Source organism: Artibeus jamaicensis, unplaced genomic scaffold (genome assembly GCF_021234435.1).
Source record: "Artibeus jamaicensis isolate MK-2021 breed Jamaican fruit bat unplaced genomic scaffold, CSHL_Jam_final contig_471, whole genome shotgun sequence".
NCBI classification, from domain to species: Eukaryota; Metazoa; Chordata; class Mammalia; order Chiroptera; family Phyllostomidae; genus Artibeus; species Artibeus jamaicensis.
The window spans coordinates 9,123,542-9,150,000 of NW_026521850.1; the positions used below are offsets into that span (position 1 = coordinate 9,123,542).

Below are 26,459 nucleotides of genomic sequence, written 5' to 3' on the forward strand. Positions count from 1 at the left end.
CGATTTGGTGTTTCTCCCTCTCTCTCCCCACCTCCTTCCCTCCCCCTTCTCTAAAATGAATACATAAAAATTTATTAAAAAATAAATAAAATAATCTTTTAAGTTTCAATTTAGAATACCTACATTGAGGATTGTTTGTAAAATTCAGAAAAGCAAAATAACAAAAACCTAAAATAGCTTCTAATCTCAATCCCTAGGTACATTCCTTGGCAACATTCTGGGATATGTTAACACATGTGCACACACTATCTCTTGTTCTCTGAATCTCTTTGATTTTGATGGTAAGAACTATGGCATTATCTGAATGTGTAATTTGGTCCTTGAATTTTGGATGACCAATAGCAAGAACTCAGATTTGTGAGAGATTCATCCCAATTTTTACCTGACTCTTAGGATGGTTCAGGTTTGGACACGAGAGGTACCTGAGTGTATGTGTACACATGTGTGTGCATGTATTTGTGTGGTGTGTGATTTTAAGCAAAGGAGGCAGAGGATTGTATAGTAATGCTCCACTTTAAAATTTAGAATGGAGGAAAGTCTCAGTAGATTGTTGTTAAACACTGTTCTTCCATAGTTCTCAGGTGTGTAATAGTCACTTGGAGGGCTTGTTTTTTTAAAATTATATTTCATTGATTATACTATTACATTTGTCCCATTTTTTCCCTCTTTATCTCTTTCTGCTCTGCACCCCTCTCCTTCCAGCATTCTCCCTCCCCCCTTAGTTCATGTCCATGGGTTGTACATATAAGGTCTTTGGCTTCTCCATTTCCTCTACTGTTCTTAACCTCCCCCTACCAATTACGCATCTTATTCCCTGTATCTTTTCCCCATTCTCCCCCTACCACCTCCTGATTGGTAATCCTCCATGTGATCTCCTTTTCTGTGATTCTGTTCCTGTTCAAGTTGTTTGCTTAGTTTGTTTTTGTTTGCTTTTTTAGGTTCAGTTGTTGATAGTTGTGAGTTTGTTGTCAGTTTACTATTCATATTTTTTATCTTTTTCTTAGATAAGTCCCTTTAACATTTCATATAATAAGGGCTTGGTAATGATGAACCGCTTTAGCTTTACTTTCTCTGGGAAGCACTTTATCTAAATGATAGTTTTGCTGGCTAGAGTAATCTTGGATGTAGGTCCTTTCTTTCCATGCCCTTGAATACTTCTTTCTAAGCTCTTCTTGCCTGCAAAGTTTCTTTTGTGAAATCAGCTGATAGTCTTATGGGAACTGTTTTGTAGGTAACTGTCTCCTTTTCTCTTGCCGCTTTTAAGATTCTCTCCTTATCTTTAATCTTGGGTAACTTAATTATGTTGTACCTTGGTGTGTTCCTCCTTGGGTCCAACTCCTTTGGGACTCTATGAGCTTCCTGGTCTTGCATGTGTATTTCTTTCACCGGATTGGGGAAAAGTTTTCCTTCATTATTTTTCCAAATATGTTTTCTACTTCTTGCTCTTCTTCTTCTTCTTCTTCTGGCACCCCTGTGATTTGGATATTGGAACATTTAAAGTTGTCCAGGAGGTTCCTAAGCCTCTCCTCATTTTTTTTCTTATCTGTTTAGCTACTCTGTGTCTTTTGATTGGATCCATTTACACTTAAGGTTATTACTGATAGGTACTTACTCATTGCCATTTTTCTCTTTGTCCTTGTGTTTCTCTCTCTCTTCATTTTCTTAAAGCAGTTCCTTTAGCATTTCCTGCAATGCTTATTTGGTAGACATGTATTCTTTTAGCCTTTTTTGTCAGAAACTTCTTTTGTTCCCCACATTTTTTAATTGTTGTTCAACTACAGTTGTTTCCATTTTCCCCTCACTACTCTCCCCCAACACCCCCCACCCCAGCTCTCCTTATTTTTTGAATTCTTGTTTGTTTATTCTGTTCCATTTGAATGTTTATTTCTTTTGTTCCAATTTTTGGATTTGAGTCCTCGTTTCCTTCCTTTCACTGTTGGTTCCCTGTATATTTTCCTTTATTCCACTTTGTGTAGCCTTCATGTCTTCCTTTATTTTGCATCTGTACTCAGTAATTTCTGTGAGCATCCTGATTACCAGTGTTTTGAACCCTGCATCTAATAGGTTAGCTATCTCCTAATCACTTAGTTCTTTCTCTGCAGCTTTGATCTGTTCTTTCATTTGGGCCATATTTCTTTCTCTTGCAACTGTTACATTGTAAGGGACAAAGCCTTACTTATTCACCAGGGTTGGGTAACCCCCTTCACTGCATTGTGGCACTATGTGTTGGGGAGGGGTCAGAGAGGGAACCATGATGCTTGTTCAGTTCTTGTCCCGTTTTCAGTTACTTCCCTTACTACCCACAAGTGAATTGAGCCTTTCTCATGCTGATTCCTGGGTGGGTGGGCCTGTGTACATTCTAGGACCTTGTGGGTCCATCTAGCAGACTCTCCTGTAAGACTGGGAGTTTCTCTCGCTGCCACAACCCCCACATATTTTTACAGGCAGAGGTTTTGAGGCTTTAGTTTCTCACACTGGAACCCTGGGTTTACGCAGTGTGTGTTGCTCCCCAGTTTTCCTCCTGTCTTATTTGCATGCCAATGTGGGACCACGTGGAATACCAGCTGTCTCCTTGATGCGTGTCCTCTCTGTCTTGGCTGCCCATCTCCACCCCTCCTACCAGTCTAGATGAATGTTTCTTCTTTAATTCCTTGATTACTGAACTTCCATACAGTTCAATTTTCTGGCAGTTTTGTTTTTTAAAATTTTGTAATTGATTGTTATTCTTCTTTTGGTTCTGTGAGGAAGCAATGTGTATCTACCTATGCCTCCATCTGGGCCAGAAGTTTGTTAAAGCATAGCTTGCCTGGACCCCATACCCAGAATTTGATTACATTGGTCTGGAATTGGCCTAGGAACTTGTATTTTTAACAAGTTTCGATGTAATGATGATTTCACTGGCTTAGGGACCACGCTTTGAGAACTTCTATAATATGATTTTTAATGAATATATTGTATCTATCACATAAATACATCATAATTATCAATCCCTTATAAAACATAATGCATTGTTTTGCTATTATAGACAATATTGTAATGAGCATCTTTAGGTACATTTATTATCATTTCCTTTTAATATATTTTTAGAAGTTGAATTACCTAGTTGAAGGGTTGGCATATTCTTAAGGTAATGTAATTACGTAATGTAATGCCTAATCATATTAGGCAGTAAACTAATGCCTAATGATACTTCAGAAGACTGTTTCCATTGTGTTCCAAGTAGGAAAATATGGGAAATCTAAATAAACATTCCCTCTGGAGGAAGTTTCCAAAGGGGATTCCCCAAATAATTTAATGTTGAAGTAAGTATATTGTCTTAAGATTATTATTTTGTGAGAATAATACACATTTGGATATAAAAATTGTAATGTATTAGAAAGCTGGTCAACTTATTATAAAAGGATCTAGCCCTGGCTGGTGTGGCCCAGCGGATTGAGTGCCAGCCTGTGATCCAAAGCATTGCCAGTGTGATTCCCAGTCAGGGCACATGCCTGGGTTGCAGGCCAGGCCCCCAGTAGGGGGTGCTCGAGAGGCAACCACATATTGATGTTTCTGTCCCTCTCTTTCTCTTGCTCCCTTCCTCTCTCTAAAAGTAAATGAATAAAATCTTTAAAAAAACCCAAAAAGGATGTACTCTTTCTCAGACTGCCCAACATGTGGACCCATATACTATTTGTAATCTCCTACAGTGAAATCTCTGTAATTTTATATTTCCTGTGATAATTTCATGTACTGATGAGTTATCTTTAAGAGCTGTTCTGGGTAGGGTAGTACTCTCTGATCTTAAAGGCCAAAGATTGGGTCTAAATCTTGTCCTTGCCACTTACTTTGTGACCTCATTAATAATCTAAGCTCTAAACCTCTACTATGTCGTCTCTGAAATGATGAAAGTAACATCCCAAGTTTCTTATATGGAGAGATGGGATATTTCTGAGAGAAGATAGGAGTCTCTCTCTGGAGCTCATAGAATTCTTCCAGCAGTGTGACCTGCTCCTCCAGACTTGAAGGAGCATCACAAGTGAGAGACCAATTAGCCACCTATAGCTTTTCCCATGCCAGTGGCTATGTGTTTGCCCCTAAGAAAGAAGGATAGGGAGAGAATTAGTGGGGGACTGGTGAGTACTGCTGTCTGTGTTTAGAAAACCTCTATTTTCTGCTTTAATGTACCCACTATATTTCTTTAACTTTTTCTCTGGATTGTTTTGAGGATTTGAATTCTAAAAGTGGAAGAAAGTCCTTTGACAAGTGCACAGTGCTTTGTGAACTCCAAGTAACATGCTGTTTGGCTCTGTTCAAGAGACTATTGAAGTGAATCACTTCGTGGCCCCTGAGGGTAGTGTGGCAGGGCCAGGTAATTACTTACATTCCTCCAAATTATTTTCTGATACATGTCACAGGTATTTGTCACAGATGTTTGATGTACTGAATACGCCCAATTAAGAAAAGGTTATATTTAATAAATTTGTAAAATACTTATTTATAATAACTTCTCAGGCTAGCACAGAAGCCATCCCCCCCCGGTGGAGAGAGCTTGGTGCAGACTTTGGAGTTTGGACTTTGAAGTTACACAAATTTGAGATTAAGTTTGGGGAAGTCATTTAACCTCTAAGATTCGGTTTCTCATCTGTAAATTAAGAATGATAGTGCTTATCTCATAGGATTGTTGTAAAGATTAAAAAAGAAAATATTATAAGTCACTTTGGGGCTCATCGCCAAATAGGCCCTCAGTTTTTGTTCCCTTTGTCCTTATCCTCCGAACACACTGCTGTACATTTTCCTATTCTTTTTAAGTTATTATAGTAGGTTGTTTTGTTTTGTTTTGCAGGGGGTACAGTACAGATTGCTAGATTCCCCTGGGAGACTGAATTATAGATATGTATAGCCTCATTTTGTTAGATATTGTATAATAAAAGAGAATAAGGTCAGTTTGGAAAATTGGTTAGGTCATAGCAGTGTCTAGCTTTAGGTAACCTCTAAAAAGCATACTTTTACTAAATTAAAATAGTTTCCCCCTTTTTGTTTGGGAAGCAGGGGTAGTTAAGAGAAGTTCTTCCTCATCTGCAGCATAATGTCTGTTTGCAATAACTGGCTTCCTGATCTTTTTTGAATTAGGTTTAGTGTGTTACAGTTGTTTGTAGTCATGTGAATTTATTGAAGCAGTTATGTGATCAAATGTGTATTTGGGGGTGTCAGGCTTTACACATTTGCTGATTATCTAGTTAGGAATACTGCTTATGCTGGTCAATGGTTCCTGCTGATTTAAAAACAGAAGGTGCATCTATAGATAATGCTTAGATTGTATAAAATTGGTTGCATTAGCATCTGACACTGCAGGAGAGCAAATTATATCTTGAACGAATAATTTTAAAGAATACAGCTGTTTGTGATATCTTTGTTGTGAAGGTACTGTTTTATTTTAAATCATTGTAGTTTCAATAAGATTTCACTTTCTGTCTAATCACATCACTTTTCTAGTGGGATTTGGTCTTGATGGATTGAATCATTTTTAGTTTTATATTTTTAAGAAAGAAGATTGCCAGCATTAGGAATTACTTTAAGGAATTTCACTTCACCTTTTTTCAGCCAAAGTTGGAATCATTGCTAAAACTCAACAAAAATTTCATTCAGTAAATAAGCTCTAACTGATCAGTTTTTAAAATAGTTTATTAGTAGTAATATTATTATAATATTGCATCTTTAATTCTTGTTTAAATATATTTTTAGATAGCATCACTTGAACACAGAAAACTAGTGTGTCTTGTTCTATTAATAAAGAAGTGATTGTTTTCAGATTTGATTGTTTGAATTGTGTGAATTGGCAAGCAATGTTTTTTTAGCATGACACTTTGGGAACTGCTACTTGGTCAGGGTACTTTTGTTCCGAGGTCTCTTTGCGTCAGTTCCCATTAAAAGTGAAATGCGACAGTCTGTATAACAATGAGAATATTTGAACAATACAGTGCTTGTATTATTAGTGTATGGCTTTGAGGAAAACCTCATACTGTGTCTAATTGAATTTATTGTGCTTAATGAAGTTTTTAAACTGAAGAGTACCTTTTTTGTTTACTTGAACATTGAGTTTACATTTTTGAGTGTATGTAAAACATACAATAAAGTATGTAGGTATGCTGAACATTTGCAGTTTGAAAGATAATTATATGGTAGTTGCAGTATAGCATTTGCAAGAAAATACTGTTAAAAATTACATTTTCAATAAGTTAGGTTCTAATAGATGGCAGGAGAAGGAAGGGGTAAAAAATATTAAATTAACATTTGCTTTCATTAACAGTTCCTGTGAATTTTTATAAAAGAATTGATCACAGTGAATTTATTTGGTAAATTTTCATTACCCATATTACATACCTCCTCAAGAATGCCTTGTAGTGTCATATTCAGAAATATACTATTAACTTAAAATAGTGTTCTTTCCCCTTTGTTCAAGAGAACAAAGGATTTAGCTGCTTGATACTAGTTATATTATGTGAATTATTATGGTGACTATAACATTATGTAAAACTCTCCATAATAGTTACATGAGAATTTATATCAGTGAAATAATTTTTGTTAGTTTATGCAAGAATATCACTGTTAATAAAATTTAGTGATGATTGCACCAGCATCAAGTAAGGATTTATTTCTTCTTAACATTGTAACTATTCAGAAAAGCATTTACATAAGTGACCATTTTCTAAATCTGAGCTTTGGAGAGGAGAGGAAAGCTGTGAGGTTGTGAATTTTGGGGCCTTGGTCAAAGTTTGGATTTGTGTCCCTGTAAAACTCTCTTAAAACTTGGCATTTCTTGAGTATAAAAGAAAGCTGGTAGAAATGTCTAACCGCTGTGCCTTTACCTAATATTTTCACTTGCTACAGGTCTAGTATCTGTTTGGATTGGTTGTGCTTTTGTTGGATAGAGGATTATAAATACTTATTCTTTGGGTCTAAGAAAAATTGTCCCAATATATTTTGGTATGTTATGTCCTACCAAATATCACTAGCTATGCCTTGTCATATTTAATGGATATTAATAATTATTAAACTCTTTCCCCAAACATATGTTTAGATGAGGGTGGCTTTGCCAACCACCCTTGGGAGTTAGCAGTACAATGGCTACAGCCAGGAACAATTGCTCATCCATTTGAAAAGTTTCCTGGATTTTTTAGTGATGTACCCTTTTTATGTGATTATTAACCATTTGGATATCTTTTGTGACTTGCCTGTTTAAGATTTTTTATTTTGCCTATTTAATTTGTTTTGGCTTATTTATCTGTTTCTTTCTTCCAAAAATAGTATTCTGGATCCTAAGCCTTACAAAATTCCCCTCCAATCTCATAATTTTCTTTTTCATGCTTTTGAGGTTTGTTCATTTTGTTTCAGGTAGATTGGCTACCTAGATGACTCCAGACTATAGGGGAACAGATATAATTCTCTTAACCTTATTTGATTAGGTTTGAGGGTCCTTAATTCACTTACTGACCCTTCCTCTCAAAACTGCCTAATTTCTGTTGTACCTTGGCAATTTCAGAAAAATATTAGTTGTATCCTACCAGAGGGGGACCACAAATTATGTCTTTTGATGCCCTCTCCAAGCCTAATACACTAATAATCATGAATGACCCACTGCTCACTAGACCTTGTTTTCACTTTGGAAGGGAAATGTTGTCAGGGTAGTTAAGTAGCCTCATACTGCTGGTCCTCAAGATTGGACCTTCTTGGAAAAGGCCAGTGGTGAGCAACTGAGGGCAAGGACAGGTTAAAAGCCTAGCATAAGTTACGAAGTTCCTACCTGGCCTAACCATGATAAAAACACAAGTGAAAAAGATCAGGCATTTCACTGGGATAGGAAGGGGAATAACAAATACAGCAGGGCCAACTGAGAAGAGTCAGGATTATAATTACAGCTCAGAAATAATAGCTTTGGTAAGGATCCCAATTCTGTGTAAGTAGTGGATCACAGTCAGAGAACTAAATAGTTGGTTACTTCAGAAGCTGTTTGTTGTTTTTATATGCCTTCTACATATGGATGGCCTTGGGAGGAAAAAGAGTGTTATCTCTTAGGTGCTGGCCAGTGTTCAAAGGGCTTCACATCCATTGTTTTACTTGATCCCGAAAATTCTGTGAGGCAGCCAGTTTGTCCAGTTTACAGATCAGGACACACCGGGGATCAGAAAAACTGATTCGCCCAGGGTCACACAACTGATAAGTAGTTGGATCAAGATTCTAATTCAGGACTGACTTCAATGCTCATTCTTTTTTACTTGCCACACTATTATGGAAAATAATATTAAAGATAATCCCTCAAATATACTGATATCATGTGCCAAACATCAGTTCAACTTCTTTAAATATATTGCTTTATTTAAAACTTCATAGGGATGCTATAAAATAGATGTTATTCATATCCCCATTTTACAGGTGAGAAAACCCAGCACAAAAAGGTTAAATAACCATCACAAGGTCACACAGCTAGTTAGTAGAAGAGTCAGTATAGAATTTCAGTCCTGTCATCACCCACAGCAGTTCCTCAGGCCGTAGTCTGGAGGGATTGTACCCAGGTGGTTTCCAACCAGTCTTCAGCTTTCTCCTTGCAGGCTTTTCACCATTTGTATAATCCTGTAGGAACCAGGGGCTCCAGAAGGAACACAGCTAGACGTGGTGTGCATGTTGAGTTGCTGTGGCAGAATTGTATGGGTTGTTTTCCACAGGGGGAGAGACTGGAGGAGGGAATACTACCCAGACTGTGTAACTGTAGAATAGGGTCATGGTGGTGCTCTGGGGTCCAGGGCATGTTTGTCCTGGTGAGAATATGAAGGGAGAAGGGTCGTACAAGTGCCTGGGGGATAGCACTCCACAATCCGTTTGCTGCATCCCCTGAACTACCTGTCCATTCCTCAACGCAGATCCCAGCCGGGAAGAACCAACACTGACAAAGCCCCATTCCTGTTCTCAGGGCCAAGTTGTTGTTCATTAAAAGGTAACTATGTGAGGTACGGTGTGAGCAAGATTGAAAGAAGCAATAAGACTGTCTTTGCTGATCTACCCTGATCTCAGGGCTTCCTGAGCATTTTGCTTTGGGCACCAGGAGGTTTGGATTCCTTCTCTATTTGTCTCCCCCTCTCTTCCCCCCCCCCCCGCCCGCATCACCCCCTCTTTCTTTTTTAGGCTTGTGTACCATCCTTGTGCTTCCCTCATAACTGCTCCCACCAACTCTGCCCCCAAATATCCCACATTTCCTGTGTACCCTGCTTCTCTAGCCTTGATTCCTGGGTCTGCTCTCACTTGCTGGTCAGTCAGCATGGGTGAAGAGTCCAGAGGTTAGGTAAACTTTGACAAATTCCACCCAGGAGAGAATTGCTTTGTAACATGAAAGCACATATGTGGTGGTTTTTATAAGACTATTGAGGAAATGCAAATTGAGGAGGAGAGATCTCATAGAGTTACTCCAAGCCAAGAATCCTTCTGTTTTCTCTTACAGGGTTTTACTGTTTCTTGGAATGGAGGCTGGGCCTTTACAGAATGCCGGTATTAAAGTAATGGCAAGGGGGAAGAAGCCCCTCCAGATTATGAAGTGAAACCACAAAGGCAGAGTCATGGAGCCAGGCAGAGAGGATGAAAGGAATCTTTAAAATTCCCATTATTATGCCAAGTGTGTAGGTCTAGTTTAGGACAATTACTGAGTTAATTGCTTCTTAATGGGAAATATTTATTTCTGTGTTCAGACTTCCTAAATCCTTAGTTTAAGAGGCATAAATAGAATGGTATCTAAGTAGCCACTGCTGCTTAAGTTTTAAATTTTACTTAATTCAAAGGATTTTAGAATTGTTTTCTCTCTTTTCTGAGAGTCTTGTTAGCTCTGTAGGGTGGTGCGCCACAGGGAAAACCGGAAAAGTGCTTTCTTTCTTCAGGGCCGTTTTTCTTTAAAGGATAATTTAAAGATGTGGACATTTTTATCAAAGCATTATGTTGTCTAAGGATTTTAGATCATACAGTGATGGAATTCTAGATTCAGGAAAACTCAGTCAACACTTTCAGTTTATATTTGAGAGAATTCAGGTTCAGAGTCCTCTTTGCAATAACGTAGTGGTAGAATCTAGGCCTGCTCACTCCCTGTTCAATACTTTAATATTCATGCCAAATCTTTTTCATGTTATAATGGCTATTGTGGTTGTCTAGGAACTTACTAAAAATGATGGTGTGCCATGAGTCAACTATTCTAGATGTAGAGGATACAAAGATAAATAAAAGTAGTTCCACTGTCAAGAAAGTTAAGGTTAGGTAGGGAAGGTCAGCGAGTAAACAAGATTATAGTCCAGGATAGCGGTATACACAGGATGTATGTCAGTCAAGGTCCAGGCGAAGATAGGAGAAACCACTCTGTTAGGAAAAGGATTGCATACAGAGATTTTGGTCTCACAGAAGAAGCATTGGAAAGAAGGGAGGAATAGGCTGCATCTCTAGGAATGACTCTCAGAGTCACACTGCAGAAGCAGCACACCAAAAGAGCTACTGTGTTTTGCCCTGTATAATGCTCACCTTTTTGCCCATATTTTTGAGGGAAAAATAAGGATGTGCATTATACATAAGTAGTACCTGAAGTACCTGGTATCTGTTCTTGTCTTTTGTAATTATTTGTTATATAAAATTTCTTGTACCATAATATGTTCAAAAATAAATGCTAAAATTCCTTTATAATAAAAACATCTAAATATAAGTAAAATACTTGAATTAAAAAATTAAAGTGAAATATCATTTTCCTAAAAGTTTGGGCCAAAATCATGGCTTCACACTATACATGGGGGCGCATTATATATTGCAAAATAAGTGCCTCTGCTGGGTCAGGAAGTGGAGGAGCCTGGAAGCTGGGGCTCCAACTGTCGGTCCTGGGATGTTCCCATCTTTGCTGTCTGGGCTCAGGAAGTCTCCATCAAAGTTGTTGCCTCCAGAACCATCACGCCATTTCTTTTAGTTTCTACATCAGAAAAATAGGTTCCTCGTGTTACCTCCTGGCTCCCTACTTGTCTGTGCTCTGATTTCAAGTCTCACGAGGTGGATCTGATTGGCAGAAGCTAAATCACAGCTGATGTCCTAGTTGCAGGGCCCCTTGGGAAGGTTTTAGCTTTCTTTCCAGCTTCTGCAGTGCTAGAGGGCCCACAGAAGGAGATTGTAATGGTGTCATAATAGTAATATTAACACAGTATAGTAGTAATACACACATATGTAGAGCATATGATATGTAATTATATACACACACGCAAAATGTAGCAGTAACAGAATGCTCATGATAGAGTGAGCCAGTCTGCAGAGTGTCTGGGATCAACACAGGGGCACCTCACCTGCTGGTAGGGAGGAGAAGGGCTCAGAGAATTTTCACTGAGAAGTAGGACCTGAGCTATTTTGAGTTAAACCTTTCATAATAAAACGTAGACCATTTCTGATGGTATTACAGACAAAACCTAATTTTAATGGTGGTGTCAGTGTCAGGTCCCTTGAGTTTATTGATGTTCCCCTTTAAAGTTTCTGAAATGATGCTTGAAACAAACATAAAAAGCATTACTTATATTTCCTTATAATAGATGCTGAGAAGTGGAATTACTAGGTTTAGGAGCATGGATGTTCTTAGGGCTTTGGGAACATATTGCCAAATTATTTGCTGGAAGGAGTGGTTGAGTTTTGCTCCCTTTCCTCCTTCATTTCCTCTGTCATTTATTTAGTATTTATGTGTGAGGTCCTGTTCCGGGTTCCAGGGCTATTGCAGTAAACAAGAGAGAAAATCCCTGCCATCATAAAGCATATATACTAGTAGGGGAAAATAGATAATAAGAAAGAATGTAGTATATTGGATGTTAAAATGTGATAAGGAGAAAAATAATGAGGAAAAGAGAATAAGGGATGGTGGGATAGGGAAATTGTAATTTTAAATAAGGTGGTTGGGGAAGACCACACTAGGAAAGTAACTTATGACTGATTGATTGAAGGTGGACAACACATGCCTTTGTTCCTTGTTATTTATCTGACAGAGTGAATGGCAAGCACAAAGGCTGTGAAATGGAAGTGGGGCTTTCGTGTTTGAGGTACAGCAAGCAGACCGGTGTGGCTAGCACAGAGGTAGGAGGTCAAGTAGTAGAGAGTGAGGTCAGAGGGTTGCTGGCGAAGAAGGGAAGACTTTGTAGAGGAGGACCTGACTTCACTTCAGCAGGGTTACTCGGGCTGTTTTGAGAACAATGTGTAGGGAATCACAGGCAGGAGCAGGGAAACCTGTTAGGAAACGATGGTGACTTAGAGCGGAGTGGTAGTGGTGGAGATGGAGAGAAATAGTCACAATCTGAATACATTTTGAAGATTTAGTTGACAGTGTTGGCAGACAGATTGGATCTGAAATGTGAGAGAAAGAGCAGGAGTTCAGTTAAGGTGTCTGTTAGAAATCCAAGTGGAGATGTTGAGTCGGCAGTTACATGAATTAGTCTAGTGTTGGGAGAGGCCTGAGCTGGAGAAATAATTTAAAATTGACAGTGCATGTTTGTATTTGAAGTGATGAGACTAAAAGAGACCATCCAAGGAGGACATGAAGAAAGAAAAGTGAAGAAGTCCAAGGACTGAACTTGGGGACCCTTCAATAGGAAGAGGCCTGTCAACAAGGAGCCCAAGGAGAAGCCATGAGGCAGGGGAGTGGGATGCCAAGGAAGCCACACGAAGAAGGTGGTTTGAGGAGGAGGAAGTAATCAAGGGTGTCAGGTGGTGCTTATAGGTCAAGTAAGACTGAGGATTGATAAGTGATATTAGCAGTAAGGGCCTTATTGGAGTAGTTTCAGAAAAGTGGTGGGTGAAACTTGATTGGCATGGGTAAGAAGAGAGTGGGAGGAGAGGAATTGGTGACAGTGAGTATAGACACTCTTTTGAAGAATATTGCTTTAAAGAGAATGAATGTTATGGGGTCTAGTAGCTGTGGGGGGATGGGCTTGATCTTTTGAAAAAATATTTGTGGAAATAACCATATGTTTGTCTGCCAATGGGAAAAGATCTGGTACAGAGGTAAAATGACTGAAACAGGAAAACTGGTGGAGCAATGTCTGAATTGGTGAGAGGGGTTGGGATTCTAGTTTGTAAGTGAACTAGAGGAGGGGCCTTTGCAAGGGGCACAGGCGGTTCTTCCTAGTAAAAGGAAGGACTCTGATGGCAGAGTCTGTGAGGGTCAGAGATAATAAATAGAAATGGTGGTGGAGGCTTGTGGGAGTTCTTTTCTGATTGCTCCACTTTCTTAGTGAAGGGGCATATAAGGTAGTTAATGGCAATTGAGGAGGAGAAGGTTTGAAGGGAAGGAGAGAGTATGATATAGTTACTGGGGGAAGTGAATGAATTAAGGAAAATGTGATACAATTACTGAGTTGCATTGAAGCTCACTTACAGTGAATAATCTAAATTTAAAGGTAGATTAGTTAACATAGTTGTGTGTTTTTCTCCAGCTACAGTGAGGTACAGGAATGAGGGTGGATAGTTGGGTTTAACAAGGATTGTGGTTTTCTCAAGTGAGGGTGACAAACAGAGTCACAGAAGGACTGTGGCAATGAGTATCTGAGATTGGATAGAGGACCAATGGTGGGGGACCTCCTTGGTGGGGAGGAGGGTAAGGAGTCAAGAACTTAGGGGTTTGGAAGGATCATCTGTGTGAGTAGTAAAATTGGTAAGACTGGTGGGAGCAGTGAGGGAATGAGTGAGTGGCAGTGCACCAGGATCCCAGTGGGTCAAGGGAGAGGAGTAACCCTGGGATTAGGAGGTGACAGCAGAGCAGAGGTGGGATGGGATGTAGTCTGGGGATGTGAGGCTAAAATCTGGGTTTTGCAAAGTGATGCAGGATGGTCTGGAAGTGGCAACAAGGAACAAAGGCCACCTACCCTACCTCCAGGCTTGTAGGAGGCAGGGTGGAGAGGAAACATGCACCACTTCAAAGGGTTCCAGAGGAAGCCAGCATTTGGTGGGAGTAAGTATGTCAGAATGTGTAGGAAACTTAGAAGAGCTTGAGAATAGATACTTCTAGCTTTATAACAAGAATATCCCGAAGTATGTTAAAGTGGTTCCACATCCTCAAAAACAATCAAACATAAAATATCCATATGATCTAGCAGTTCCACTTCTGGATATATAGCTAAAAGAAGTGAAAGCAGGAACTCAAAAACAAATATTTGTAGCCTCATGTTCATAGCAACATTATTTACAATAGCCAGAAAATAGAAGAAACTTGTGTCCACTGATAGATTAATGGATAAACAAAATATGGTATGTACATACAATGGAATACCACAAAAGGAATGCAAAAAGAAGGAAGGAAGACACATGCTACAATGTGGATGAGCCTTGAAGACATCATGCTCAGTGGAATAAGCCAGTGAACAAAAGGTCAAAGATTGTGTGATTCCACGTACATGAGGCACCTGGAGTAGTGAAATTCATAGAGACAGAAAGTAGAATGGTGGTTGCCCGGGGCTTGGGGATGAGGGGACAATGGGACTTTATTCAATGAGTTCAGAGTTTTAGGGAAGATGAAAACGTTTTGGAGATGGATGGTACTGATTGTTGAACAATAAAGTGAATATACTTAATGCCACTGAATTGTACACTTAAAAATGGTTAAAATGGCAAATTTCATGTTAGGTATGTTTTTAACCCTTCTCGGCTTCCAGGTATGAGAGTATAAGGATGTTAGGATACAGGCACTGTTAAGGACTAGGGGAGTGTAGCGGAGCAGTGGCTTGTCTGCAGAAGAAAAGAGGCAGAATTTTGGTATAGGAAAATCTTCTGGTTGACAGGCATAGTAGTATGTTTCCCTTGCTGAGGTGTCAGCTTTATCTAGTTTGACCTTAACATTTGTCAGCATGCACTAGTTTGACCTTAGTATTGTGGTTTTCAGTGTGGTTTAGAGGTACTCAGAAACACACTTTCTTGAGTAGGAAAACATTTTCTCTGTGTTTCCATTTGTTCTGTTTAGCAAGTGATTATTTTCATAGATGATACAAGGATAATCTGTAGCCTTCAAGATTATTCTAAGTTTTTAATATGAAGTTATCTATTAAATATTGTATTTATTAGCTGTATTGAGTGTTAGTTACTTTGGATTAATTTTATTTATATCCTGAAGTTGGCAGTAAATAGAGAAATTGGAAAGCTCTCATTTATCGGCTAAGGCCTGTTTCATGACAACATGTTTTAGTTATTTGTCCAGTTGTAGTCTTATTGTTGAGTCACAATAATGATGAGAAGACAGATCAACAGGAGGACATAAATAAATAAAGCCAGGAAAGAAAGCCAGTGTTGGATTCTTGGGAGTCTGATGAATCCAGGCTGAATCTTAGCTCTTTTACCTAACTCTGAATTTGTTCTTAATGAGCCTCACTTTTCTTCTTTATAAAATAGGGATACATCTATTTACCTGCAGAATTGTGGTTATGATTAAATAAGATAAAACAAACCACCTGTGGCAATGACTGGTATACCTAGGCATTCAGTAGGTGGTAGGTAGTTGCTAGTAGTGTAATTATTACTGCAAAGATATTTAATGGGACTCTGTTTCTGAGGCACATAATGCAAACTTAGAAAGCAAAGGAATTAACAGAAAGGTCCTTCAGTTTATACAGAGATTCACCTCAGGGTTTCTGTAAATCTGGTAGAGTCCCTAGTGCATTTGATGTTTAGAGATCATTAGCAAACAGATGCCAGGAGGCAAAATAAACTGTAGCTTAAGGATTTTCAAACCACTGACGATGAAGAAAAAATCAGTTTCTGATAAAGTTGTAACATTTTCTAAGTAATGGCAGACGATGGGAAAATTTTAATTGGGTTTATAAAAGTTTATTTCAGGAACACATGTATTTCCAATTTAAGGCACACCTATACATATGTAGCCACCTAATTTATAGTGCTTGCTTATTTCTCCACTGGGGTTAATAATATAACAACAACTAATATTTATTGTGTGCTTACTATATGCCTGTGTGTCTTAGGAAGCCTGCAGCATTCAAAGGCTTGTTTTCAATTGGATGTTTTGAAATTTGCCTTTTATCCATTTGGAGAGACAGGGTATTTAATTATTTTATTCTTTTTTTCTCTGTTATGCCAAAATATTTGTTGGGTACTTATAACAGACAAGATATTTTGTAGGAAACACAGCTAAGTAGAACATGGGCCCGACCTCACAAAATACGCATTGTCTCCTCTAGTGTTTAGAAGGTGGCACGCGATGAGCCCTCATCTAGTCCTGGGCTCTACTCCTGGCTCTGCCAAGCTGTTCCTTTTGAAGCTTTGTCTGTCCTGGCCAGGACTAGGCTCCATGCCCCTCTACCAGTGCCTAGCCTAGAACTTATCAAGCCCTGTGGTGATAGCTTGTTTAATTCTCTGTACTCTCTTTTAGGGTTCACTGTAAACTCTTTGTGAGCAAAGGCTGTATCTTAGTCATCAATTGGGCCAGTCACATTAAGAGTATTAGGGCCATGAATAAATACTAATTTTCTGACTTTGAACAAGTGATAACCTATTGCTTTCTTTAACTGATAAAATTGATTACGATATCCCTATATCATTGCTTTGTCATGAAGATAAAATTAGGAATTTTTTACAAAATGCCTATCTCATTGCCTGGCACATAGTGGGCATTCAGTATTTTTTTTTAAGTAAATAATTAAGTTATCTCTTTTTACCTAATGTGGCAGGTGTGATATATCTATTTATGAAGACTATATGCCGATGTTATGTTTGTAGGACATAAACGGCACAGCTATCATTCCGGGTAGAGCTGAAATAGTTATTCATACGGGAGTAAAAATTTGACACTTATTGGTGCTCATACAAAAGGTGGGGTAAGATGAATTCTGACTTATGGAGAAATTAAATAGAAGTCTGAGATTATAGCCATTAGAAAAAAATCATTATTCATCTATCAGTTTGATAGATTTTAGCAATTAGTTCTAAACTCCAAACTAATTTTAAAAATTCTAAATATTTAAATAATAATGAAAGTTGAAAACTAGGATATTCAGTAGGAAAAAAGGTAAAAATATGTGAACATATTCTTTTGACTCTTTGTTTTCCTCCAGCACACACTCTCTTTTTCATTGTATAGCTCTCTGTGGAATCTGACTGTTTGAATTTTGGATTTATGGGGTATAAGTTTGGTTAAGGATCAGATTTATTATATTTCTTTTGTAGATGAAATTAGTTATCGTTAAGTAATAGCATTTGCTGGTCAAAATAACAACATTCTCTAGAAAGAAAGATGAAACTTCCTAGATTTTAGTGTATAATGTCGATGGACTCGTTATTTGTGGAACAGCTGATGCATTTAGGACTGTTAATTGATTTAATTGGTAACTGTACTACATTCATAACTCCAACAACTGAAAACAACAGGTCAGTGTCTTCTGTTTATGCATATATAGTCACATTGGAGCAGGATATGTCTAAAAAGGCAGAATGTGTTAGTTTGAGGAGGAATCTGGCACATGAATGGTTCCACTGCTTTCCATAGTGAGGTAGGTTGTGCCCTCCTCCCCTGAATGACGCTCTTTGGGTGATTGTTATAGGTATTCACGGTGAACTGTTCCTGTGTTATCAGGCTGGCTTCTGTGACATAGTTTTTGAATGCATTTTCAATGCCAGTGTTGAGGGACAAGGCTAGAGTAGAAAGAAGCATGGTTTAAAATTGGTGATGACTCAAAGTTTTTATGTACAGTCTTCATGTTTTAGAGCAAAGAGTTAATACCTAGATTTTTAAAAGTAAATTTCATTTGTGCACAGAAATTGAATGTTCATTTGAAGTACTCTGCAACAATTTTATTTTTTTTAATTTTATTTATTTGTTTATTTATTAGATTTTATTTGTTTATCTTCAGAGGGGAAGGGAGGGAGAGAGGGAGAGAAATATCAATGTATGGTTGCTTCTCATGCATTCCCTTCTGGGAACTGGCCTGCAACCCAGGCATGAGCCCTGACTGGGAACCGAACCACAATCCTCTGGTTCGCAGGCCCGCACTCAATCCACTGAGCTACACCAGCCAGAGCTAATTTTTTTTTTAAGATTTTATTTATTTATCTTTAGAGGGAAAGAGGGGAAGGAGAGAGGGAGAGAAACATCAATGTATGGTTGACTTTTCTGCATCCCCTGCTGGGAACTGGCCTGCAGGGAACTGACCTGCAACCTAGGCATGTGCCCTGACTGGGAATCGAACCACTATCGTGTGGTTCACAGGCCCGCGCAGAGCTAATTTTTTTAAAAATTAGGGAATTATATTTCTTTGTAATTTCAGAATAAAAGCTGCATTTTGGAATCAGTAATTTTTTTTGAAATAAGTAGTTTTTAATTTAAAACATTAAAAAATGGAAAACAGCAGAAACTAGTTTTTTTACTGTAGAAACATTAGAAACATTCCTTTTAAATATATATTATTTGTAGTAAGTAAATTTTAACTATCAAAAATGGAATAATTTACTAGAATAATTGTATTTAGTTACAATGTTAAACTAAGATTTAGGCATTTTTATCATAGAAAGTAAGAGAAGCTGATTTTTTTATAGCTATGATGGGTTTAACAAGTAGTGTCCTTAAAGCTCTTTATTGAGTATGGTTCAGTTTGCAGTCATAGTGTCAAGACACTAACTCTACATTATAGAAAATAATTTAACTTTTCTTCTTGAAATTGAAAGAAAGTTGATTTCTGAGTGTGTTTAGGGGCAAATCGAGCAGGTCCTCCAAATGTGCAACTTCTCAGGCTTTTTTTTTTTTAAGAGTCTACATTTTTAGAGTATAAAAATTGAAAATGTAATAGTAATAGGCAGTGTAATGGACTGTTACTGGTTTGCAGCATATTTCCATCTTCTCATCTGGAAAGTTAAATCTAATTACAGCTTGGATTAACATTTGTGGTTGTAGGGGGAGAGGAAGATAGCATCTTAAACTCCATGAAATTGAACAATAAGATGATATCATTTATAGCTAATATTGAAGTCTTGCTTTTAAAGCACAGATTTTTATAACTGTTAACTTTCAGTATGTTCAGTGTTTTGCCTCTTAATGACTGAAATATGCTAGAGATAATGAGTGGATAAATTTAGTAGGCATTAAATGTGATTTTTTCTGCCTCGATACCTAGCATGTTAAAAGTGAAAGTAGTATAGGTCTCTATATATTAACAGCCACATTTGCAGTTTCTCTTAAATTTCCTAAGAAGTTCCAGTTACAGAAGATCGTAACATTTAGTTAGCATGCAGTTGTTATGCCTTTCACAGGAAATGAAGACAGTGTATTTTTCAATAATCAATTACCATGTGGTGCATTGACCCTTCGAGTGGAGTCACTGGTGTGACAGGAAAACAGGCAGATAATTTGGTGAGAGGGGTGTGTGTGTACACATACTAGTTACTGATCTATAAATGAGCCCTCATACATAACCATAGTACTTATGGATTATTTGCATTTCTGTTGTAAAAGTTCTGTCTACCATGTTTTTTAGGAACTTTAAGCCTAAGGCAGAATTCAAGGTTTTGGAGCCTGTGTAAAATAATTTACAGCACCTTTCTAATAAGTCTTGCCCAAAACTCTTATTCTATTAATTAAACATACTGTGGCAATCTGCTATACCTTAAAGATTTAAAAGTATTTTACAGTAGAACACTAGAAAACACGTATTATTGAGATTGAAGAATATAAGCATTTCTTTGAAAAAATAAGTAAGACATTTTTGAGATCAAACTTTTTTTTACTGTGAAGACAGCGTTCTAAGCATGGTCATGTTCTGTGCCTGAGTAAGACTGTGCTGTTGGGAATCTGTACTGTGAAACGTCTGTGTTTGACATGGAAATATGTCTTGTGGCCTCCAAGGAAGTGGTGCCCATGTTCTGTGTGGGGACGGCCTCTCGTGTGACCGTGGTGCAGGGACAAGGAAGTGGCCCACTGCATTGACATAATGTGAAGCCTTACTGGGCTTATGTGGCTAGGAGATGTGTGGAGTCTATCATACCATGCATCTTGTTGGCAAGATATTTTAAATATGATTCTTTTGTTGTTGAAGTGTTTTCCTAGGATATGATGAACTTGATTTTTAATTTTGTAATAATGTCTTATTTAAATCTGGAGAAAGTTGCCGAGAAGGATATGGAGGGAAGACGTCCTATGTACTGCTGTATTATGTTTCTAATTTTCTGTCAGGGACAATTCTTAGAGGAAAAGCTTGACATATGCCAATAACTCCATTCTTACTGCCAATTGCCTAAGCAGATTATGTTACTTTTTTCCATGGTAGTTCTCTTATCTGCAGATTTTTGTGTTTGTAAAGCTAGCTGTTTGGTGACACTGCATTTGGCAGTGAGGGTATGAATGTGAGAAGGTGTTTTGGGAACATTAGCAATTATAGCATTGGATGTTAGATAAAGAAATGGACATATAAATATTAGACTGATGCACAGTTGTCCAGTGTATGTTATTTTCCACATAAAGATACAGGACATTTCATAAAATGTTCCCAGACCATTTAAAACACAAAGAAATGCAGCTGATGCAATGAAATACATAGAGTACTTGTAAAAACATACAGACACGCAAGTGGATTGCTGCCAGACAGAAAATTTAAAGGCGGTTTGCTTAACTGCGGGGTGCTAGGTTTTGTACAAGTGCCATGCTGAAACTGTTAGTAAGGCGGGTGTTGTGTTGCTTGAGAGAAGCAGATTGTATTTGGACCTTTTTAACTCAGATGTTTCAAATGTCGATATTTTGGTGACATTATGGCATAATGATCAACTCTCTGTGAAAAAAAGATTTCAGCCTACGGTATAAAATAGACATTCTAAGAAAATTCAAACAAATTATTTTCAGTTTTTGTGTTACTATTTACAAAACGGCTTTCATAGTTTTATTAACTATCAGGCTAGATCTCTGAGCTAATTGAATGGAACTTTATATAGTCTGGGCTTTGGTTTTAAAAAGCATTGCCTTTTTAAAAAATACTGTTTTAGAAGAGTGTTAAGGGCCCATGAAGTTCTTTTTTTTTTTGTAAACCTCAGGGCCTTAAAGAAAGGAAGTCGAAAGTTTTATGCTTCAATCATAGTAAATAAAATTTATGTATTATCTTGGAACATGATTTTGTTAAAATCTGGGAATCTCACCCTAGGGTTAGTCTTAGGACAGTGGAAGGAATTTAGCTGGTGGTGTCTATGATGTTGCCTACACTGAGGCAGTGCCTCATGTAGGCAATGACCTTCATCTTGGCATACTGTGGTCATATTTACCTTCAATATATAAAAAAGGTTGATTTTTCTTTTTATCCATGTTTCCTTCTCTTTTTCAATTCTGCTGTTTTATATGTGAATAAAATACATTTTAAAGTGACAAGTTAATTATTATGTAGCTTCTTATAGTATAGTTGGTTAAAGAGAATGAAATACCTTCTTTCTCTTACCTATATTAAGAAACATGTATTTTAAATTGAAGACTATACCACAAGTTTTGGTTTCTGAAGTTTATCCCTCACAAAATGGTGATAAAAAATTCTTTGGTTTTATTCCATTTTTATTTTCATTGGTATTTTGTGGGTCCCAAGAAGTACAAGCTATTGCAAGAAAGAGGACATTATAGTAAAGATTATATGTGAGCCATTTCTATCTGACGTTTTCTGGTTGAAGAGTAAGTTTTAATCATATGACAATTGGAAGGAAAAGAATAAGCCTTAGATTATTTTTGTGGCTTTACCAACCTCTGTTTTACTGCATACTTCAGTGACTTAGAAGTGATTTTTTTTTTTTTTTTTTGCCTTGGGAGTACATTTTAAATCTTAAAATACCAGTTTTTTTCCTAGACAAACTCAGTTTTGTATGTTTTCAGAATTGTAGCCATTACCCTCTTTTTTAGTCCCCCCTCTGATCCCCTGCCTGCCACCAATCCCACAACACACTTTTAGGGGTTTGTTTGTCCCTTTGTACCCTGCTGCTCGTCCTTCCCTGTAGACCTACCTACTGTGGTTAGTGTCCTCTGGCCTCCTGTCTCAGGAAGATGAGGTCCTTGTGCAATTTCACCCCTTCTGGACAGAGAGGCAACAGTGTGTTCACTGGCGCATCAGAATTCTGCTAGTCATGGTCTAGAGGTGGCATTTGTCCCTTCTAGTATTTGAAGATGAGGGTAAAAATAAAATAATCCCCAGTTTTATTTTTTTAAATCCTGACCTGAGGACATTTTTTTCATTGCTTTTTTAGAAAGAGAGGAGGGTTAGGGTATCAGGGGGTGGGAGTGAGGAGAGAGATTGATTGATTGATTGATTGATTGGGATTGGTTACCTCTGGTAGGCTCCCTGACTGACCAGGGATTGGACTGACTACCTAGGTGTGTGCCCTGACCAGGAACCTGTCTGCACCCTTTTGGTGCACAGGATGGTGATGCTCCAACCACCTGAGCCCACCAGCCAGGGTGATTCTTAGTTTTTAAGTCAGTTGGAAGACACCTAAGAGCTGAAATGATCGATAATATCCTTTACATTTTTTTGTGCCACCGATTTAGGGAGGCTGTTCTTTTGATGTGACCTTTGGAATAGTCTTGCATTTGTAATTAGTCTTATTTTTAAAAGTAACATCCATCGACTTTAATGCCTTGAAAACTGGTATTTCTAGGATTTAAATGTATGATGTGAATAGACCCTTATTTCTCTTTTTTGATTCTTCCCCTGCAGAACAATTAACTGCATTTTTGCGTTGTGCTATAAAGGGTTTTAACTTTACACTTTCACAGAGAAGTAAATTGGTGTTTTAAAACCTAGATATGAAAGTGAGTGGCATATATTGTGACTCTGTGAGAGGGGTCCTCTACTGTCATGCTTTCCATAAGCCTTTTGCATTGATACATAGTTTCTCAAATAGGTATTATTCTGATCACTTCCCTCAGTGTGTCTCTGAGGAACCAAATCTTTCTCTTACTAGAAAAGATTGAATGTTTTCCTAATCGATGGTAAATGGAGTGCTAATAGTTTTCAATTAGTACACTTATGTATTGACTTACAGAAAATGGCATTGGATTATCTTGCAATTGTGATGGAAGAATCAAGTGACCCTTTAGTAATTTCGTTTTAAATTGACCATCATGAAAGGTATTTTCTCCTATGCATTTTTTAGTTTCTGAGCAAGTTTAAAATGTTTACACTGGTAAGCTAAAAGAATATTTATTGTTTGGTTTTTGTTTTGAAGACTTTACTTAGTTTCATCTGTCTTTTCAAGAGCTCATAAGTATTTGGGGAAGTGTGTATTTTATCTTTAAAAACAAGGACTTTTGCATTTGTTCCTTGAAAGACTTCTCTCACCCTCACTGTCACACATAACCCCTGCCCCGCCGCCCCAATCTGGAGCTGCTGCTTAAGGTGGTTTATCAGGCCTACATCTTGAACTATGAAAAGGAGGCTTCTGATTAGAGAAGAAAAGTCAAGCAGGTTTAGAACTCACTTTCTCTGGAAAAAAATATACTGAGGGCAATTTGCAACTGGCAAGATTTTTGCATTGGGTAATAGTTTAAAGTTAACAGTAGCATCAGGTCTTTAAATTTTTCTTTTTTCTATTTCTGGAGGAGGGTAATGGGAGTGCCTTGCCGAGACCTTCCTTGTGCTCATCAACATAGCAGCCTCAGCTGCCCCCCTTGGATCCCCTGCCAGGGCTGCTATCATCTTCTGATCAAATATTAATGTGTGATCCTCTGCTTGCTCACTAATCCAAAGCCAATTAATATTATCTGTCAATTATTTACAGATCCTGAGGTGCAGAGGCAATTCCCAGAGGACTACAGTGACCAGGTTCGGAATGCGTAATTAATTTTTTACATGACAAAATTTATTTCAGAGTTGTTCAACATATTATTACTGTTCTTTTTACTGAAAGAGATAAATGAATTTTTAGAAGGGAAGAGAAGCAGTAATTAGGAACCCAAGACAAAAAGTAAAACATTGAAGTAGGATTGAAAGTGTTTGTGCTAGTTTTGGGTGTTACCTTCAGGGGAAAAATGCACAGAGAGGAAGAAAAATCTATCACGAATTTTCTTTTTTACTTTAAACTATGCTACTATCTGCAGTTCATTAGGAAATCTGTTTGGGTTGCCTGTGAACTTAAAAAAAAAGTTACTTAAGCTTCAAGAGCCATTGTAACAAAAAGGGGGCAGGGGAATTTGATAACATATCATGGAATTTGACATAGGTTATGAAACTGTGTTATGGTAGTACCCAGAGGAGAGACACACATGCAGGAAGGGTCTTTAGGGGGAGGGTAGTTGTAATGATGGTAGAAAAGTTAAGCTTGGACAGCTGGTCCTGCCATCTTGGAGTTCCTGAATTTTGCAAGCATAGAATGCATGGAAGGAACTGTTTTAATCACAACATACTGTTGAAGCTCTGATGCTGCTCAGTTCTTGACAGTTAGGTCCAGGTTATACATTCTGGAGTCCAGCTTCAGTTTAATAAACATTAGAGAGATTTTGTAGGTTTGGGGGGCACCTTAAATTTTCAGTTCAAATAAGCAATTTGTTACGCTTTCTAAAGCAGTTTAAAAATAAAAGCATCCTTGACTATACTGAATAAAACAACTATGTAAAGTGTTTCACATGTGGAATATTGTATATAATATAACATGTTTTTGAAGTACATCTACCTAATTTTTTTCATTAAAAAAGTCCTTGAATAAGGATAAGTACAATAGAATAGAAATATCCAGTGCAGTAGCAGTAACACCTTTGCAGTGTAGCCATACAACAGAAGGCAAGGTATCTGATACATCTTTATGAATACAGGGGACATATTGTGACCAGGAATATAATTGGATAATCAATATAATGAGATGCGTTGTAATGAGATTTTATTGTATTGTATAAGAACCCAAGAGAACTGGTATGGTTTGCTTTGTGTGTTATCCCAAGACTTTTAAATGAGTTTTTAAAAAATATTAATCTCCTCACTCTACCCTTTCCTTCATCTTCTAACTGGAAAGTTAAATCTTGCCTTAAATTGCAGTGGGATTGAGCCCATTGGATTTAAACTACACAAATCAAAGGTTATAAGACCTTTTTGTTAATGATTTTCTTCCCTTAAATAATGTCTAAACATTAGAAAATCTTAAAGTATTAATTTGAATTGACTTGAGGCCACAGTTTCTAAGAAAATCATTATTCTAAAATCTAGTGTATAGGTAAAATAATCTTTGTGGTCCAGTGATCTGAATTAACTAGTGAGAGAAAATTTTGTAGGTGAAAAGTTAAAATAACATGGTTAACATCTGGATTGATTTCTTTAAACATAGTTCTTTACTATATTTGAAAAATTTGGAGCAATGTGATTTTTTTGGTAGACCTTCTAAAAGTCACAAAATTAATATTTCAGTACAAAAATATTTAGAAAATATAGACAAATAATAAAAAGAATGAAGAGGAAAAAAATACCAGCCATCTTTTACTACGTCATTTTACTAAAAGGTAACCACTATGACAATTTGGTGTTTACTTTCTCATGTTTATTTCTCTGAGTATATGTATAATGTGTATGTATTTGGGGAGAGTGTGTGTGTATATATATAGGTACTACATATACATATGTATATATAAGGTATTTGTTTGTATAGACAGAAATATATACTATTATTCTTTCATTGCATTGGTAGCCCAGTTTACAGATTAGATATTGTTATGAACTTCTCTTTACTTTGGTTAATGGACGATCTCATGAGAGTTATCTGTGTTGAAGTTTGAATTATTTAAAATTACAGTAAGCTGAAAAAATCATGATAACTTTCAGCTAAAGTGCTTGTAGAAAATGGTATTTATTTCCTTTGTTTAGATCAGTGACGTAGTTTTGGAATTTGGAGGACGATACTCAGGGCTAGAGGCAGATTGAGGAGAGTGTGCTTATCACTGTCTTCTTTAGCATCTCTTTGAACTTGACTCAGGATGTGATTTCCCCTTTTTTCCACATATAACTCAAGAATGGAGAATGAATGAAAGATTTATTTTATTTTTGGTACTACCTCCAAATTTCTAGAAATTTATTTGCTGATGAAGGAAATGAGATCTGTGTATTTCTTACTTATCTTTTTTATCATTTGGGTTCTGATCTTATGTGTTATCTTCTTAGCATTTGTTGGGTTTAACAGAATTATCTTTCCCCTCTGTGTACTTTTAGAAAGGAATTCTTAGAAATATTTTTATTACCTGTAAACTGTAAATGCTGAATATGCACTTAAGCTAGACAACATTTCTAGTATTAAAACATTTTATGATGTAATCCATGAGGAATATTTGAGATAATTCACCACAAAGTATAGTGCTTATTACCACACACACATGCACGTACACACACAATACCCCCGCCCCAGTTTTTCTCTTCATTTGCCTCAACTACCAGTGCTTGCTTTTACATTTGTGTGTTTCCCATGTACTAGCACACTTGATCAGAGACGCTTGCTGCTGCTAGATG

The 26,459-nt window shown here is 37.3% G+C and overlaps 1 protein-coding gene across 11 annotated transcripts in view; it reads left to right on the forward strand.

Annotated features, from left to right (window-relative positions):
- DENND1A (DENN domain containing 1A) overlaps positions 1-26,459 on the forward strand; it is a 497,055-nt gene that overhangs the window by 96,864 nt on the left and 373,732 nt on the right. For all 11 annotated transcript variants that reach the window (XM_037164241.2, XM_037164477.2, XM_037164323.2 and 8 more), the window contains one exon: positions 23,755-23,798. In XM_037164241.2, coding sequence (XP_037020136.2) covers positions 23,755-23,798 — 44 coding nt within the window. The remainder of the gene's footprint in view (positions 1-23,754; positions 23,799-26,459) is intronic.